General features: G+C 37.0%; 4 protein-coding genes and 1 pseudogene across 4 annotated transcripts in view; 1 reads left to right on the forward strand and 4 right to left on the reverse strand.

Moving 5' to 3' along the window:
• The first annotated feature begins 897 nt into the window (after positions 1-897).
• LOC125246574 lies at positions 898-2,041 on the forward strand (annotated as a pseudogene).
• Positions 2,042-5,973: 3,932 nt separating this feature from the next.
• The window catches only part of bmb (brambleberry), a 130,808-nt gene continuing 117,099 nt past the window's right edge, over positions 5,974-19,682 (reverse strand). The window contains exons 11-12 of the mRNA XM_048157516.1: positions 7,558-7,682; positions 5,974-6,036 (exon numbers count right to left, since the gene is read on the reverse strand). Coding sequence (XP_048013473.1) covers positions 5,989-6,036; positions 7,558-7,682 — 173 coding nt within the window. The 3' untranslated portion in view covers positions 5,974-5,988. The remainder of the gene's footprint in view (positions 6,037-7,557; positions 7,683-19,682) is intronic.
• Positions 9,849-11,325, reverse strand: LOC125246634 (histone H2B). Its single transcript, XM_048157613.1, has one exon. It carries the CDS (start codon positions 10,764-10,766, stop codon positions 10,392-10,394), a length of 375 nt encoding a protein of 124 aa, XP_048013570.1. The 5' UTR covers positions 10,767-11,325; the 3' UTR covers positions 9,849-10,391.
• Positions 11,469-14,888, reverse strand: LOC125246661 (histone H3-like). Its single transcript, XM_048157637.1, has 3 exons — positions 14,534-14,888; positions 13,232-13,236; positions 11,469-11,933 (listed from the first exon to the last, which is right to left on the reverse strand). Exons 1-3 carry the CDS (start codon positions 14,860-14,862, stop codon positions 11,611-11,613), a joined length of 657 nt encoding a protein of 218 aa, XP_048013594.1. The 5' UTR covers positions 14,863-14,888; the 3' UTR covers positions 11,469-11,610.
• On the reverse strand, positions 15,402-15,888 carry LOC125246610 (histone H2A-like). Its single transcript, XM_048157587.1, has one exon. It carries the CDS (start codon positions 15,835-15,837, stop codon positions 15,451-15,453), a length of 387 nt encoding a protein of 128 aa, XP_048013544.1. The 5' UTR covers positions 15,838-15,888; the 3' UTR covers positions 15,402-15,450.

The following is a 19,682-nucleotide window of genomic DNA, read 5'->3' on the forward strand; positions in this document are numbered from 1 at the left end:
ATAATTTTTAGATGATAAAGTTCAATAAGACAAAACAAATTCAAATTTATTTGCATGCATATTCAATCATTTGTATTGGTTCTGAAAAATGTAGAATGTTACCAAGTATGGGGGCTCAAATGGCAAAGTTTGTATTTAGCCTTTTTAACTTAAGCAGTGACAAGGAAATAACCATAGAAAAATCAAGTATGCACTCCTATTTGAACCTGCATATAAATTATCTGGTAAAAGGGTTGAACTATATGCAAATATATTCTTAAATACGCATTTTAGTTGACCGAGCACGAGCACAGGAACAAGCTCAGGGTCAGTGAGCCAAAATTTTCCTCTGTATGGCCTATTTGGTCACAGAAACCACAAAACTTGTTAATTTGCCACTACAGTACAATACAGTAGTTGGCTGTACTGAACTGCAAGATATTGCAAATTAAACATTACCTAACCAAATGAAGAGTTGCATAATCACTTTTAACCACACACCAGGTACAGCCTGCCCCCTTTATAGCTCTATTTAAGCAACAGCCCAATCAAACACATCTCAGTTTTCTGACTTGTACCAGATGAGCTGATCTTGAGAAGTTCATCACTAAAGTCATTTATGTGAGTATATTTCAGTGAGCAGTGAGGATGTAATAATTACATTAGTTTCAAAAGAGTTTCAAGCTGTTACATTGTAATTCATGTAGCTAATGGCTTGAAACGTTGCAGGAGGTTGATAAGGGACTAATAATAAATGGTAAAACATTTGTGTGCAGATGAAAAAAAAAAAAAAAAAAAAAAAAAACTTTAATTCATGGAATAAGAATTAAAAAAAAAAGTATTTGAGTAAAAAATACTTATTGACCATTCAGAATTCATGAACAAGAGACATTACCTGATTTACATCTCTGGTATAAATTCTAATTTTCAGATCTAATTTCTTCAAAGATGTCCTACCCAACGACTATGTCTAGTATTGGTGGTGGAGGAGGTGCTCCATTTTCATTTACTGGTGAAAACAGTGGTGCCAGTTTAGAGAAGATCTGGGTGTGGGTGGGAGAATGGCAGGTGAGGGCTGTCAGGGTCTGGCTTACAGATGGGAGAAATTAAACCTTTGGAAAGCCATCTGGATCGAATCAAGTGTATGTGTTCAAACCTGGTGAGTGTTTCACCAAACTGACTCTGTGGGGAAACGGAGCATACACGCCTTGGAGCCATTAGATTCAAGACCAGTGAAGGTGGAGAGTTTTTTGCAAAGATGACAAGCTGGAGTTTAAAAACAGAATATCCCATGGATGTTGGCTCTGGATATTGTTTGGGAGTTGTAGGAAGAGGTGGTTCAGACATTGACAGCATGGGATTCAAGTTTCTCAATGCAGTTCAATCAACAGTTCTCACTGACATCAACTATCCCACTATCAACCAATTGATACCAAAGGTGACCGTGGAAGAGCTGAAATCCATCACTTACCAGAACGACTCCTCTGCCAAACAACAGCAAACAATCGAAACCTCAAAGAAGGTGATCAAAAAATCCTCATGGTCTACGAGCAAGAGTTTTACTGCAACGTTTAGTATGGAAGTGAAGGCTGGGATTCCAGTGGTTGCAGAAGTTTCTATTCAGTTTCAGCATTGGAACAGAAAGTACCTATAGTCAGGAGCACACAGATGAGAGAACCGAAACTCTGTCTACCAATGTAGAAATCCCACCAATAAAGAAGGTGGATGTTGCAATCACCATTGGCAGAGCCACTTTTGACCTGCCTTACACTGGCACGGTGAAGATCACTTGCAAGAATGGCAGTGTGTTACAGTATGAAACCAAGGGCACATACAAAGGCGTCACTTACACTGATATCAAAGTGAAGACTAAAGAATCTGCTCTGTAATGTCAAGACAGATAGTTCTTGGCTGGTCTTTATCTGATTTTGTCTGATATCTGATTTGAGCTTTTTACTTTTAGTAATCTAGTAATAGAGATTATCGTGATGTATTATCATGTGATTACACCATGCGTTTCATCATATTAGAACTTCAAATGTTTAATCTAACATTTAATAAAAGCATTTCATGAGCCACGTGTCTACACTGTTTATCTGTAAGTGTATCTGTATTATATGTTGTCATTTTATTGACACTTTATTTTTTTCATTTTAGAAGGTCTTCTGAGACGATCTTTTAACTAAGCAGTTTGTTGAAAATAGCTCTCTAAAAATATGCAGATATGCAAAATGCAACAATGGTGATTGAAAGATGAAAACAGTAAAATCTTAAACAAAAAAAAAACAAAAAAAACAAACACACATCTTAATTGTTACGTACAGAGACACGGAGACAGATGTAAAAGCAAACCAGGTGAGTTTATTGTACAATAAGCAGAGCACTGAGTGATAGTAAGCAGATATGTGGTTCTTGAGAGATGAATGGAATGTAATACTGTCCTTTTCAAACTTGCAGAAGCTGAAGCAGAGATGCACTGGAGGAAGACGGTGGAGACACTCACACACACACAGGCAGGCAGGTAGGTAGGTAGGCACACGAGGAGAACAGGAGACGAAGGAGACGAAGGGGATCGCTGGAGCAGGTAAGTATGTCGTAGGGAGTCCTTAAGGTAAGCATACATGTGCTGTAGTGCAAACGAGACCAGACAGTGAGTGTGTGTGAGTGTGGTGGCTTTATAGTGGTGGTGATGATGGTGCTGATGATCTTCAGGTGGCGGTGATTAGTATGCTGGTGATTGAGTGCGAGGGTAAGGAAGTGAGGTGGAACCTGACGTGTCTGTGACATTAATATTATCCACCTCACTTTTAACTCAAGCACAGGTGCAGCCAATTGTAAATTAAATGTGCGAGGCTTCCGGTGCAGTTTGACTTTATTTCTGTCATACACAGTTGACGTAGTGAACTCAGTGCAGGCTTCCTTGTTTACGTCTGAATGCCGACTTAGTATTGGCTGAAGCTGAAAATGTGAGCAGCATGATGCATGAGTGTAAGCCAGCCAATAATGAGTAAGCGTTCGGGTGTACACACGGAAGCCTGAACTGCGTTCACTACGTCAACTGCATATGACAACAGTTCAACAAATTGTTGAATAAAGTCTTTTGTTTTATGCGCACAAAAAAAAATATGTATTCAACTACCTTTCCAGACCTCAAAATGTGCAACAGCGTTGTTGCCTATGTGTGGTTCAGATACCCTCGGATTTCATCAAAAATATCTTAATTTGTGTTCTGAAGATGAATGAAGATCTTACGGGTGTGGAACGACATGGGAGTGAGTAATCAATGACAGAAATTTCATTTTTAGGTGAAAAAAAAGCAATAATCAGCAATATGCATTCACACAAATAACTTTTTATTTGAATGTTTCAATATGCGTTGACACAAATTACTTTATTTGAGTGTTTCATTGATATAACATGACAGTGAGTTGTTAGAAAAGAAATGCACAGTGACATCATTTATGACATATGGATCAGCTTTTTGAGCCGAACTGTCCGGAATGAACAGGTTCACGGAAATGAATTGTACATTGCATTACTAAGTAATATATTTCATAATGTATATGTGATCAGATATGGTGCTGCCATTATATTGCAGATATATTCACTCATGCAGTATAAAAACTATATAATGTAATATATTTCATATATATTTTTAATTATTTACATTATAAATAGGTCATATTTTCAAACTAGTTAACAATAGCACTAGCACACCTGCAAATATTTAGCAAAGAGATGGTACTGAAGAGTGCACAGCCATTATTTATTTATTTTTTTTTATAAAATAATGACAGCTTCAATGGTGTTTGTCCAATCATCATCCTAACCACAGGCTCTATTCTTCAGCACAATGGAAACCCCAAAAACTCAGACATACCAGAAAACCTTTTAAATTCCAAAATAACACAACATTAAACGCTATGAAGTGGTTTCCCGGAGAGAGATTAAGCCTAGTATATTTTATTAATAAAAATGTGGTTCAGTGTTATATAGAAAATATTGAGAACTTTTCACTAATAAAACCAAGAGATACATTTTCCTACTTTTTTAAAGGAAATTTGCACGGTTTTTGAGACTTGAACCGATTAAGCTAATAAAATTAAGGAAAGAAGGTCACCGATTTATTTTAAGAGAATTAGCTCAATTATGCAGTTTTATTTAGAGACCCCATTGTTAGTTCCCAGCATGCTTTGCATATGGCTGGAAATGGAGAGTAAATATTGAAATTAAGTGTTATTTTATGTGTTTTTGAGTGAAAGGAAATATCTGTTAATGTTTTATGTTCAGTTATGTTTGACATTTGAAAGAGTTTCTGTTGTGAAGTTTTGATGATTACCATTGTGCAGAAGAGTAGAGCTCATGGTTAGGTTGTGAATAACGGCATGTTGTTTACTTCAATAAGCAGTAACCTTACTATTGCCAGTACAGTAACAGGTTTGTTCTTACTTGTGCTATATTAGAAAAATACAGTCTTTTATATGTACCATATATTTAAACGTTAAATTAAAACACATTCACTCTAAATCACACACTTTTGAGAATCAACTTAGAATAAAAAAAGCATAATTCACTTAAAATATTAAATTAATCGTGTCATAGACTAAAAAACATAGGAGATTTTACAAGATTTATTCAAGTAGATTCCGTTAAAGAAAATTACACAGCACATTATATTTTCTAACAATGTATCAATATATAGCCATACATTGTCAATACATATATTGCAGTATATTGAAAAATATTAGCACTAATTTCCCATATATGAAAATGTATTATGTAATACATAGCATTAGGTATAATTTGCAGTATATATTTTTGTTCTGTAAGGGTGCACACACAAGGTTTTTTTTCTTGGTGCTGAAGCTTCCAGTGTGCATAAACAAATACAACAACAAGAATCATAAAATTTAAGAAAAAAAAAAATAAAAGTATACAGACATGGTTAGGTTTAGTCATAATAAACATTTACAGATTTTGATAACATTTACAGCATGTAAAAAGGCATGAGTAGAAAGACTTCAGTCTGATTGATGTAGTTTTGATTTGATGAAGACATCCTAATAAGACTGAACAAGAATTTTAACAAGAACATGATTTTACAGTTATGAATAAAAGTGAAAAATATAAACCACAATATGAACTCAAAGAATGTCACAAAGAATCCTTGAGCAAGAAATCTTTTTTAATGATATCCTGAATCCTATTTAATTCTAGCTTCTGACAATGGTAACATTAATTATTGTAGGACAGTGGACTGCTCATATTCAGCATAATGAGATGTTGGTAGTTGGGCTGTTGTTCTCCGTCAGGTGAGTAGAGTAGTCAGTATTGTCTCAGCTGTTTTGCAGATTGCATTTGATAGTCTTATTTTCATTTGGTCAATTTAATTCATGAAATTCTCTATCTGATTAATTCCTTTCTTCATTTAATCAGTACATTTCTCTGCTTTTTCCTTAAACTCCTTCTCCATTTCTTTTTCTGTGGTTGAGTCTGCAGGCCTGTCAATGTCATTTTGCCCCTCATCATCATCTTCAAGAATCTCATCAAGAAAGTCAAGCATACTGCTAATCTCAGCAAACGTTTTTGAAAGGTCTCCAATCAAACGCAAGCTTTCTTACATCTGGAAGGTGTATTTTTTCAAAGCAATAGGAAAAACATTCACGTAATTTATTGGCTTAGTGCTCTGATATCGTGGAGTTTCTCAGTATGCCCTGAACACAAAGTCTTATGCTGGGTAAACACAAGATAATTGGGCTGAATTTGGGCCGAATTCTCCCCTTCTGACAATCCTAGGTATTGTCCAGATTATCTTGATGGTTCTACAGATTATTTTATTAGATTTTCCTGTGTGAGATGTGTTAAGAGTGACTGAATCTGCTTGGAAGAACGTCGGAGGCACCCTGATCGCGAATCGTAAATATTCAACATGTTGAATATTTATGATCAGAAATCCTGATCCATGGCGCAGCACAAAGTGAAATGTATTTAGACAGCAAAGATGGAGGATCATCTTGACGATTTGTGGCAACAGCACAAGAGTTTATACAAAGTGTCCTGTAAAACATGCCAATGTTTGGCAAAGTTTTAGTTGTGACAATTTTAAATACTTTTCAGCCTAGCTCAAAGATGATAATCAGCACATGGTTAGCTAGCAGAGTTCTGAACAGTTGTACACACACGAAAAATAGGTTTTATCAAATAACTCCCCCCAAAACAATGATGAAACTTCTTTGGAATATGTCAAGACATGGCGAATGTAGACCTTTGAACATTTTTTATTTTTCAAGCACTGTTGCCATAGCAACAGATCAAACATCAATATTTGTTTTGGATGCTTTTGAGACTCTTAGCATGCCTCAAAATGCAGGAACCTCGATACACATGCCAGGATTGTCATCCAGTATGGGAAGAGCCTTAGAAATGGGCAGCGAGAAGGGCCTCTATAGTGGGGGGTTAGTTTAACCTACAGTGACCAAACTTGGTACACATATTGTTCTCATTAATCCGGACAACTTTCTAATTTACAGTCATTAGCTTTGACCTTCAGGAAATCAGATATTTTGGTTTGATTTTTCACACTCTCTCTCTGTCCTCTCTGCGATCATCATGTATGATGCATATGTCTTTAAATTAATTATTTATTGATATAATTCAAATTAATTAAAACCCCAATTTAAGTAAATGTCATGTGATTTTATAAAAGTGGCTGTTTAAAATAAACTTGCATAAGTGAGCAGAAAAATATAGACATGTATCTTACGATTACCTGAGGCTGATATTAAAATTTGGTTCTATTTATTAATTTTATAATTGTATTTTTTTCATCGTATACCACATATATTGAAATTAAATGAAAGCATGATTTTGGTGCATAAGATTGGTGCACAAACAACAGCTCAGGGAGGTCAAAAAACACATGAAGAGAAGTGTTAGGATTATACAACATCAGCAATCACAGACATCCACATTAAGGCTGGATTAGATTTCTCAGAGCACTGTGGAGTTTGCACAAATAACAGTATGTGATTTGCTCTGGAATTTTTATAGAGGTTGTTTGAGAAAAACATAGACATGTCAGATTAGGATGATATTCTGCACTCATTTCAAATTGACCTATGACATTTTATGACATGAAATTCATCTAAATTTAAACAATCTCATGTATGTGGCTGTTGTGGTTTGTGATCATATGGGCACCAACTGCTGCAGTAAATGTGGTGTATTCAAATGACTTTGACATAGGCATTTAAAACAGTTAAACATAAAAGGACTATTTCCCGCCGTGCACAGTTACACTGAAGCCACTGGGGTGGCGGTGCCAACAGGCTTGGGCCAGTCATTGCTGCTTGAAGCTATAATTTAAATATTATTGTGGGATTTCAACCCATCAAATTACAGCAAAAACACCAACACTGCGCTAGGAAGTGACATTTTTTATTTATTGATTTATTCATACTTTTTTTTTTTTTTCTGCATTTTCAAAATAAAGTCTCAGTCAACTGTAAGTTAATTATTCTAAGTATTTAAATAAATAAAATCTATTATTAAAAGTTATTATTACCAAAACAAACTCACCCCTGCGATGCTGTGGTGAATCTTGAGTCTGGGGGTTGAATGGTTGGGTGTTCCTGAAGTTAGATGACTGAACTTTTGCAGGCCTTGAGACTGAGCTGGAGACATGGCCAGGATGCATGGATCCCCTACAGCAAGAAGATACACTGTTAACACTTTCTGATAAAAAATTCAAGAAATGCTTTTCTGTGCAAAATCCCACTACCCCACTAGGATTGTGTGTGGTTGTCAGCCTGTTGTGTTCTGAGCATTACGATGTGGATTTTCGTTGGTTGCTTACTACGCTAGATCAACAGAGCTCAGCCTCAAGTCTTTATGGCCATATAACTTTTGCCTTATAACACAGTGCATCATATAAAAAGCTTTACGCCAGTGGTTCCCAAACACATTCCTGGAGGCCCCCAACACTACACATTTTCCATGTCTCCTTTGTCTAACACAACCATTTCTGCTTTACTTAGGGAAGTTTTGTTAAAACCTATAGTAAGACTTTGTTTTGTTTGTTATTTTGGCATTTGCTCTCTCCTGACACCTTGGTTATTTGTGTTGATTATCTACCCTGATATTTGTATATTTTCTATATTCTTTTGGCCTTTATTAAGCCCAGAATAAGCAAACAAACAAACAAACAAAAACAAAACAAACAAACAAAAAAACAAAAAAACAAGTATATTCTGGTTCAGTATTCTTTTGTTTTAAGTTGTTAAATAGAGAGTTTTGTGTGAACCTTTATAGGAAATATCAATTGTGAAAGTGACAAGAGCTCTCCGAAACCCCTAGACTAAAAAGAGATCATAACACCGCGGAATGAAGTGACCCCGAATAACATGTTATTTAGCCCCTGGAATGAAAATTTTACTAGGGGAACCCCGCCAAGAATGCGGATTTTACCTCCCGGAACAATTTTTATAGTGGGAGATGCATAGCCCATATATATGATTTATATTGTTATATATTATATATTGTTATTTGTTAATTTAATTTATTTTTTTAATTAATTTATTTTTTGTTTGTTATATGTGACCCTGGACTACAAAACCAGTCATAAAGGGTCAATTTTTTTTAAATTGAGATTTATACATCATCTCACACCATAAAGGTGAATATATATGTAAGCTTTCCATTAAAGGTGCCCTTGATTCAAAAATTGAATTTACCTTGGCATAGTTAAATAACAAGAGTTCAGTACATGGAAAAGACATACAGTGAGTCTCAAACCCAATTGTTTCCTCCTCCTTATATAAATCTCATTTGTTTAAACAACCTCCGAAGAACAGGCGAATCTCAACATAACACCGACTGTTACGTAACAGTTGGGGTGTACGCCCCAATATTTGCATAATGCCAGCCCATGATGTTCCCAACATTATAAAAGGCATTAGACAAGGGCAGCCAGTTAACATCTGGAGCTGCACACAGCCGAAATATCAGACTAGGTAAGCAAAAACAACAGCGAAAAATGGCAGATTGAGCAATAATAACTGACATGATCCATGATAGCATGATATTTTTGCTGATATTTGTAAATTGTCTTTCTAAAAGTTTTGTTAGCATGTTGCTAATATACTGTTAAATGAGGTTAAAGTTACCATCGTTTCTTACTGTATTCACGGAGACAAGAGCCGTCGCTATTTTCATATTTTAAACACTTGCAGTCTGTATAATGCATAAACACAACTTCATTCTTTATAAATCTCTCCAACAGTGTAGCAATAGCCGTTAGCCACGGAGGACAGTCTCAAATTCACGCAGAATAAAACTTTAACATCCAAATAAATACTTTACTCACATAATTCGAAGCATGCATGCAGTATGCATGACGAACATCTTGTAAAGATCCATTTGAGGGTTATATTAGCTGTGTGAACTTTGTAAATGCGCTGTAATATAGTGGACAGCTGGTGTGGCAGGGAGCACGCGATTTAAGGGGGCGGCGCAGAGTGTAAATCAGTGCATTGTTAATGATGCCCCAAAATAGGCAGTTAAAAAAATGTATTTAAAAAAATCTATGGGGTATTTTGAGCTGAAACTTCACAGACACATTCAGGAGACACCTTAGACTTATATTACATCTTGTGAAAGAACGTTCTTGGGCACCTTTAATGCATGGTTTGTTTAGATAGGACATTGGCAACTATTTGAAAATCTGGAATCTGAAGTTGCAAAAAAAAAAAAAAAAAAAAAATCTAAATATTGAGAAAATTGCCTTAAAGTTGACCAAATGAAGTCCTTAATGTATATCCACTTACAAAAATAATTTATATATTTACAGTAGAATATTTACTAAATATCTTAATGGAACACCTTTACTTAATATCCTAATGATTTTTGTCATTAAAGAAAAACAATCAACAATTTTACACATACAATGTATTGTTGGCTATTGCTACAAATATACCCGTGCGACTTATAACTGGGTTTGTGGTCCGGGGTCACATATAGACGTAATTGTTTCTAATGAACAATGTAATTTAACTTTTTGATTTACAGTGCCCTGTTGGAGCATTTTAATGTCTGCACTTTGTTCTGCATATGCCCCACCACTTCAACGGATGTTGTTTGTTGTGTTTTCATTATTCGAAAAATAAGCTAGATGCAACTTTTGTGTGTTCACATCAAACGTTCTTCAACTTTCATCTGTTGAAAGCAGTTATTTTCAGTTAAACACATAGAACACTATTAACAGGACTATATGCATGAAACAAATTCAACATTCAGAAACATTTAGGCACAATGGGTTAACAATTACTTTGCAATACTCTACAATTTAAGCTCTTTAACGAGAAAATAGGTGGCTCTTAAAAGAACCTTTGGGTCGCTGAGTCTCGGTTGAATCTCTACTTGGAGCTGGTGTACTTGGTGACGGCCTTGGTGCCCTCGGACACGGCGTGTTTGGCCAGCTCTCCGGGCAGCAGCAGACGCACAGCGGTCTGGATCTCTCTAGAAGTGATGGTGGAGCGCTTGTTGTAGTGAGCGAGACGAGACGACTCACCGGCGATGCGCTCGAAGATGTCGTTGACGAAAGAGTTCATGATGCCCATCGCCTTGGAAGAGATGCCGGTGTCAGGATGAACCTGCTTCAGGACTTTGTAGACATAGATAGCGTAGCTCTCCTTCCTGGACCTCTTGCGCTTCTTTCCTCCCTTACCGGCGGTCTTCGTGACGGCCTTCTTGGAGCCCTTCTTAGGCGCGGACTTTGCTGGTTCAGGCATAACGCTTTTTGAACACAAACTTCACAAAGCAATGTGTAGTCAGAACCGATACAGAGGCATTTATTCACTGTCCTATGCTAATTTTCAAAGACATACGGAACCTATCTAATTGCTTCTTTTAATAGGCCAAACCCATAAACTCGTATTTCATTGGACAACTCAAAGCATCACGAGCGGAATAAGAGCCAATCACATGCGCCGCCGCCAACCGCTCAAAGTTTGAACTACACCCTGACTGTTTCCTTTGTTTCGTTTCCGCTCTTTTTATTATTATTAGTTAGAGAAAATAATTGGTTCTAGACAAATATTGTAAATCATCCCATAAGTTTATAACCCATTGAGGGAGTTTTGGAGAATAAGAGACCATTAAAGGTCAAACACTCTTTAAAAGCAGTTTTTGTTTGGGATTACTGATTCATGAAAGTATTGCTAGTAAATAAAAGCCCATTTGTGCAAACTAAATTTCCATTAATGTTTTCTGCATTTTCATTTGCCTTTAATTACGTAAAACTATTTAAATTTAATTACACCACTAAGACAAAAGGTCTTAGTGCACCATGTATAGCGCACTCAAATATTAACATATACTACCATTATATATATATATATATATATATATATATATATTTTTTTTTTTTTTTTTATATATTATCATCTATCGATTAAAGAGAACGAAATGAAAAGGTACCGACGCAACCCATGTTATTTATAAACTCATGAGTGATGTTTAATCAAGATATTAAAAACAAAGCATGCATTAATTTTCATCGACTCTTTATGTGAAAGAGTGTGTGGCTCTTAAAAGAGCCGTTGGGTTGGTGTAGTTGTTCCTGGTTTCAGAAGTTTAACCTCCGAAGCCGTACAGAGTGCGTCCCTGTCGCTTCAGCGCGTACACAACATCCATGGCGGTCACGGTCTTTCTCTTGGCGTGCTCGGTGTAGGTGACGGCATCGCGGATGACGTTCTCCAGAAACACCTTCAACACTCCGCGGGTCTCCTCGTAGATCAGACCGGAGATGCGCTTGACACCGCCACGGCGAGCGAGACGACGGATGGCTGGTTTGGTGATTCCCTGGATGTTATCGCGCAGAACTTTACGGTGACGCTTGGCGCCTCCTTTTCCGAGTCCTTTACCGCCTTTGCCTCTTCCAGACATGTTCAATACAACTCTATCAAGTCACGATGAAGAATGTCTAACTAGTGTTATTAGGAGGCCTTATACATTTGCTTACAGGACCTGAGAGAAACCAGGACCGCGTCACGAGGCGCAACACGCCCCTCCCCTCACTACAGCTCGAGCACAAAACACTGTGATTTGACCTGATCTAAGGAGGCCTGTCCTTTGTTTAATATTAAAATCAAGATTAATTTGACAAAGAGGATGTTAAAAAAATCATGTTATCAGATACTGAATGACAATAAAATGTCTAGATTGACAGTATATACATGGGTTTCATGTGACGTCACTGTATTCTATCGCCGCCATATTTGGGACCGGTCACAGCTGCGCGCCCTGTTTAAGTCTATGGTGACAGCAGCTACAACTACCAGAGGAAGGCCAACGAAACGCTTTCAGAAGGTTCACAACAAGTTTATAATATATCTTGGATATGTGGTGCTGTTAGCCGTTTCAACAGTCGTCAGAACTACAAATTTATTTGATCCCAAAGTAGTTAGATCGGCAGAATTATTGGCTTCATTCAGAAGGGACCACACCACTGGCAGCCAAACAGCAATGCACAACATTAATAACTGCTGGGACTGTCATTTACGTAACATTATAACGAGGACACTATTGTAATAAAATGTTGTGAATTCTCTGTGTTGTTGTTTCAGCGTGTTGTTGTGGTAAGAGCGCGTCGACTGAGTTAAACATTGATTACATAACTTGTTCAAACTTCACTTGTGCATTCGCGTCATTTTGTACAGATAAAACTTATTAATTTTATTAAGTATAAATATCTGATTATTCTCATAAAGGATGTGTTTCGTTGAGGTAAATAACCCACAGAGCTGATGATCATCTATAGCTTCAGTGCGAGCGCTCAAAAAGTAAGACAAAACATTAATATGATTGGGACTGTCTTCTTCTTATACATGATATTATAATCGTATATACTTGTAAAATAACGTTGTGAATTATTTGGGCTTATTTGCTGTGTTTCGGAGTTTCAATGAGGTTACTTCAAGTTCATCTGTGCGTGATTTTGTGCAAATACTAGTTGTAATATTATTTTTATTTTGTATTAATATCTGGATTATTTTATATAGGATGTGTTCCGTTGATTAATTAAAAAGTTGAAAGTTAATTAACTTTCAGTTTATGGGTTTTTTTATTCTCTTCAGCTTCAGCGTGCGCAGCTCAAACAGCAATGATTAAGTCATTAAAATGTTTAACGTTACTACACAGTATTATTAAAACTTTAATATTTCTTTTAGAAAACGAATGCATTATTTTTAATAACTAGCTCTTATATTCTAGTATTATTTTCATCAACACATAGTTTGATTAATAATAAGGATCATGAACAATAACAGATTTTTTTTTGTATACAATAACATCAATAACAGATTCATTTTGATAACAGTATTATTTGAGCTGCGCGCGCTGAATGAACACCCGTAAACTGAAGCGCTTTGCTAGAAGGTTAATTAACTCAACAGGACACATCCTATGGTAATTCATATATATTTATACAAGCTATACATAAAATTACAACTTATATTTGCACAAAATCATGCACGCATGTACTTGAACTAAGTAATGTAGTCAGCTGGTGTCGTGAATTTGTTCATCCTGTAACACGCCGAAACACAGCAACTAGAATTCATAATATTTTCAAATAAATCAAATAAATTTGAAGTTCTGACGACTGTTGAAACGGCTAACAGCACCACATATCCAAGATATATTATAAACTTGTTGTGAACCTTCTGAGAGCGTTTTGTTGGCCTTCCTCTGGTAGTTGTAGCTGCTGTCACCATAGACTTAAACAGGGCGCGCAGCTGTGACCGGTCCCAAATATGGCGGCGGGCATAGCGGAAGTGACGTCTTTGAAACCCACGTATACATGTTTTAGATTATTCATATATATTTGTAGAATATTTCAAGCCTCTGTGATTTACATTGTAGGCCTCACTTTTGCACCTGCATAATAGTAAGCCGTTCTCTGCCCTTCAACTTGCTATGAAAGTTTCAAAACAGACCATGCCATTATTAAGCAGTAGCTAGAAGATTTGATAAAAAACTGTGGATGAGCAAATTAAAAAGAGTTGGAAAGTAGTTAACTTTTTTTTTTTTTTGCCAGATGATAAAAAGAAGTGGCAAACATCTGGGTTCAAGGTCACTGGTTAAAAACTATACAAATGAGAGTTTGTCCATTCTCTGAACCAAATGTTCAATGGCTGGACCCAATTATTGGAGAAAAAAAAAAAAAAAATCGGTCTTTCTGTAAGGTGCACTGAATGTTGATATGAATGTTGAGATTAAAACAAAGAATGTTTTTTTTTTTCGTTATTATGCAATAGTAAAGTTAGTTTTTGATGTTGAGAAAGACAGCTAGTGTTAATGCAACAAAGGAACGCAACTTTCGAATATTAAACTTAAAACTGGAAATGACCTCGTTCAGTGTAATTTTGGTGGCTCTTAAAAGAGCCTTTGGGGTTTGATGTGGCTGATGCGGGTTTAGGCGCGCTCTCCGCGGATACGGCGGGCCAGCTGAATGTCCTTGGGCATGATGGTGACCCTCTTGGCGTGGATGGCGCACAGGTTGGTGTCCTCAAACAGACCGACCAAATAAGCCTCGCTGGCCTCCTGCAGGGCCATGACAGCGGAGCTCTGGAAGCGCAGATCCGTCTTGAAGTCCTGAGCGATTTCTCGGACCAGCCGCTGGAAGGGCAGTTTGCGGATCAGCAGCTCGGTGGACTTCTGATAACGGCGGATCTCTCGGAGAGCCACGGTCCCGGGCCTGTAACGATGGGGCTTCTTGACGCCGCCGGTGGCCGGAGCGCTCTTACGGGCGGCTTTGGTAGCGAGCTGCTTCCTCGGGGCTTTGCCACCGGTGGATTTACGAGCGGTTTGCTTAGTTCTTGCCATTGATGCAGTTAACTCCTGTTTCTGTCCTGCTTACGCTGGAAATGCTGCTCTTTTTACACGCCTGCTTTTAAAGCATTGCGCGGCCATGAGCTCACAGTGTCGGGAGGGTGCCGAGGCTTGTGATTGGCTGATCTGTGACGTATGCTTATGACTGCTAGCCAATGACTGAGTGCTCCATCTTTTCAAACAAGTAGAGAGTTTCCCGCTCAATGTGTTTTGATCTGTTTTGCTCATCAAACAGTGTAACACACCCAGAGGTTTTATACTCACATTGCTTTATTTGTTCTGAAATATTCACCTTATTCCTAATGGTTGTACATATCTCAGATTTGGAAAAAAAAAAAAAAAAAAAAAAAATGTATATATATATATATATATATATATATATATATATATATATATATATATATATATATATATATATATATATATATATATATATATAGCATAGTTTGTATAAAAGCACTACAACAAAAACAAAACACATGAGTGGTGTTATTGAATGATTTAAGAAGACCGCTCTCTATCAGATAAAATGGGTGGCTCTTAAAAGAGCCTTTGGTTTTCAATGAAACAGACTGAATCCGTTTATTTGGATTTGGCGGGTTTCTCGGTCTTCTTGGGCAGCAGCACAGCCTGGATGTTGGGCAGCACACCGCCCTGAGCGATGGTCACTCCGCCCAAAAGTTTGTTCAACTCTTCGTCGTTGCGCACCGCCAGCTGCAGATGACGGGGGATGATGCGGGTCTTCTTGTTGTCCCGAGCGGCATTTCCAGCCAACTCCAGGATCTCAGCGGTAAGATACTCGAGCACAGCCGCCAGATAAACAGGAGCACCAGCACCGACGCGCTCGGCGTAGTTGCCTTTGCGGAGAAGCCTGTGAACACGGCCGACGGGGAACTGCAGTCCTGCCCTGGATGAGCGAGTCTTAGCCTTGGCTCTGGCTTTGCCTCCGGTTTTACCTCTGCCGCTCATTTTTATTTGTAGGTATGATTGTTTCTCAAAACGACCCTGAAAGAATGAAGAACTCAGTCTCGCGGTACAGCCTTTAAGCGAACGTTCTATTCTCTCATTGGTTGACAGTCTGTGAAGATTTCAAGCCAATCACTGAACGTCCCTCCAACACACGTTTCTCCAAACCCCTCCCCCTTTTGGTGATCGGGTTATGCAGTATAGACTTTAGACATTTTGGAAATTTGCCTTTGGCTTCACTCAGAGCCATAGAGAGAGAGAGAGTTGCGACAAAGAAAGTTCAAAACGCTTGATCGTCACGTGATTCGCGTAGACTTCAGATAGTTCCAGGAAGTGCTTCGGTGGCAATTAGAGAGAGAGACTGCCTGCATCTCAATGTGCATACTATCCATCCTAAATAGTATGTTACACTAGTAATTTTCAATACTATTTAGGGCGGATATTTGTCGTCAATAAATGCATCGGTTACAATATTTATGTAATACACCGACATGTGAATGTAGTATGTGTATGTAGTTACAGCAATGTAGTTTATAAACGATATTTAAAAGTCTTACTAATAATTGAGGATTAGTGTTTTCAACCAACATTGCCTGCCTTGTTAACATATTTCTGGCTAACATTACCTTGGTTAAAGATCGTGTTGCAGTTGTTTTGAAGTATTTTTGTTTTTAAACTTGTTAGTTAAGGGCAATCACGTCATGTTCACTATGGTTTCACAAGGACACGAGACTCGCAGGTGACAGGTGATTGTCTTAAAAAACCCATTACAAACAAGTGAAATGTAAAATTTAATTAAGTGAAATTTAATTAATCTTAATGTTAACAATTCTTATGCACCCCATTCACGTATTACTATATATATTCATACAAAAAATATACAATTCTAAAACAAAGCATGATTATACACGCACATTGACTTTTGCACTGATTTATTGCAATGGATTTATAAATTTCTAATAAAATGCATGTCAAGCATTTTGCCTGTCCTTTCCTACATGTTCTTGTAGTCTCCGCTATGGTTTGCAGTGCTGCATGAGGATGATCCAGTTGTTCAGAGAAAGCAGTATGAATGGTTTCCCCACTGACACGGAAAGGAGAAAGTTATGTTCAAGTCAGCAGGAGGATCTAAATAGAACTAAAGATTGTGTGGTAAATTGTGTGTTTATCATATATATAGGTGTGTCTGCCCTTTTTCCACAAAAAACAACACTGGGAACTTTTATGTTTATTAAATGATTATTAAAAATAAGGAGCAAGGAAAAGCTTGCAAAATCCAAGGAGCAGAGACTGGCGGTGAGGGTACAGCATCATTGCATGGAGACTTGAGGATCTGAATCCCCTTTGTGCTTGTATTGAAATCAAGATAAAAGGAGACAAAAACGGGAGAACGTGACTACAGTGGTTCAACCTTAATATTATGAAGCAACGAGAACACTTCTTGTGTGACACAAAAACAAACAAAAATAAAGACCATATTCAACCATTTCTTCTCCTCCACATCATTCTACTACGCTATTCACGTAGTAAACACACGCAGCATTTCTGAGTTTTACATCAGAACGCTGGCTCAGTATTGGCCGACTCTGTTCACGTGAGCTTCACGACACATGCGTGTGATACTGGAGCCGGCCAATAGTGAGCACGCATGGAAGAGAAGATAATGTTGAATAAAGTCATTATTTTTGTTAATTTTCTGCACACAAAATTATTCTCATCACTTCATAACATTAAGGTTAAACCACTGTAGTCTGTATGTATGCTGACTATTTTAACAATATCTTTAGTTCTTTTCTGGACTTTGAAAGTTGCAATTCTGTTGCTGCCTATGGATGATTAAGAAAGCTCTCGGATTTCATCAAAAAGATCTTCATTTGTGTTCCAAAGATGAATGAAGGTCTTATGGGTGTGGAACAACATGAGGGTGAGAAATTAATGACAGAATTTTCATTTTTTGGGTGAACTAACCCTTTAAACTCAAGGTGGTAAGTTTGAACCAGAGTGGTGCCTTGGTGCAGAGTTTGCCTACATTCAACCGCATTTCCTCACACTGTCACACATAAGGGCACAGTATCATTTACAGTATTAATGTTAATATGTTATGAATACTCACTTCCTCTGAAGATCATGTGGCAGATGATTTTCATTGCCAAAACTTCGGGATCATGAGGACACGCACACACACAAATGAAATTTAATTTGTTTAATATGTTTAATTTGTTTAATTTGTGGTATGGGACCATGTAAACTGAAAATGTTGAATAATTGAGAACTTCGATAATGAACGCATTGTCATTCATTTCAACAGTGTATGGTTAATTATGGTTAATATTGTCACCTCACAGCAAGTGTGTCCTTAATCCAGACATGCACATCTGACAATTTGAGGATTATAAATTTTACACTGAATGTGTGTTTTCAACACATTGCATGCTGGGATGCATTACAGTTGTTTCTGATAATTTTCTCCATGTTCTGCTTTTTCTAGTTTCAAATGAGTGAATTTGAAACTAGAACAGATGCATATTCTGACCAGATAACATATTAACCAATACTTTAAAATGGCAGTATGCCATGATTGTGTTCGTGAAAGTCGATGGGTGTTTTTTTATCTATATAATAAATATATCTATATCTATATATATTTGACATCACTAGTATTTAACCTTTATCTAAATAATAACATGAAATTTATGTCAAAATAAACACATTTAGTAAATATATTTAGAAGATGAACAATATTTCCAGTTCGTTCTGACGCATTACACTGAATATGAAATTCACTCGTCACATATATTGTCAAATGTAACGCAAAACACAGAAATAACCACGAATTAAACAACCATGTATGCAAAATGAAGATATCTCATAACGCTTAAACAATATATATATATATATATATATATATATATATATATATATATATATATATATATATATCCACCCAGGAGTAACTTCCTTTTGACGTTCGAAGTGTTGTCAAACAGTTGTCCCCTCCATGCTTCCTGAAACAGTCATGAACTCACATTTAAAATCATTCTTGTCGGTTATTGGCTGGAGCATGTTTATTATGTTAAGTGGTCCAGGCTGCACCAATTTGTTTTTATTGCCGTTTTCGGAGCTTGTGGCGACTACAGAGACCGCGTTTTTTTACAGTGTGTTCAGGGGATAGGCAGCTAGCGGAGAGTGAGGAGATGTTTGCTGTATGTGACAAAAAATAGGCTTGTTTGAGATGCGCCTAGCCTCGCCTGAAGTTCAGCCGAGAGTAGGCGGCTGCAGTTAGGGGAGGAGTGAAAAAAGTGCAGGCAAGACGAACGAGTAGGGGCAGCCTCCCCATATAGAGACGAACAGTTCTCTGTTCTCGTAGTGGATCAGAACCTACGAGATCAAAGGCGGATATCGCGGGATTCACACTCGTGCGCTGTGTTGCTGATAAACTGGATGTAATTTAAGTTATGTTGCTTTTATATGAAAATAAACATAATGAACAATACACCCAAAGTACTTGTTATTTATTTCCATTCGAAAGATGTGTGTATCAATCATTTTTACTTTAATTATAGACATGTTTATATATATATATATATATATATATATATATATATATATATATATATATATATATATATATATATTTTTTTTTTTTTTTATAAATGACAACGTTCGCATAACCCATAGAGAGATCACTGTGTCAGAGAGTTTGGGAATATTCACACATTATTTTTACACATAAAAACATGATATTAGAGTTTTAAAATCAAACATTTTAAATCAGATCAATACATCACGGTTGTTTAAACAAATAAGCTCTAAGCTGTGTCGTCAGCAAGTCGTTTCCCATCGTGCTT

The sequence above is a fragment of the Megalobrama amblycephala genome, linkage group LG15 (assembly GCF_018812025.1).
Source record: "Megalobrama amblycephala isolate DHTTF-2021 linkage group LG15, ASM1881202v1, whole genome shotgun sequence".
Lineage (NCBI taxonomy): Eukaryota > Metazoa > Chordata > Actinopteri > Cypriniformes > Xenocyprididae > Megalobrama > Megalobrama amblycephala.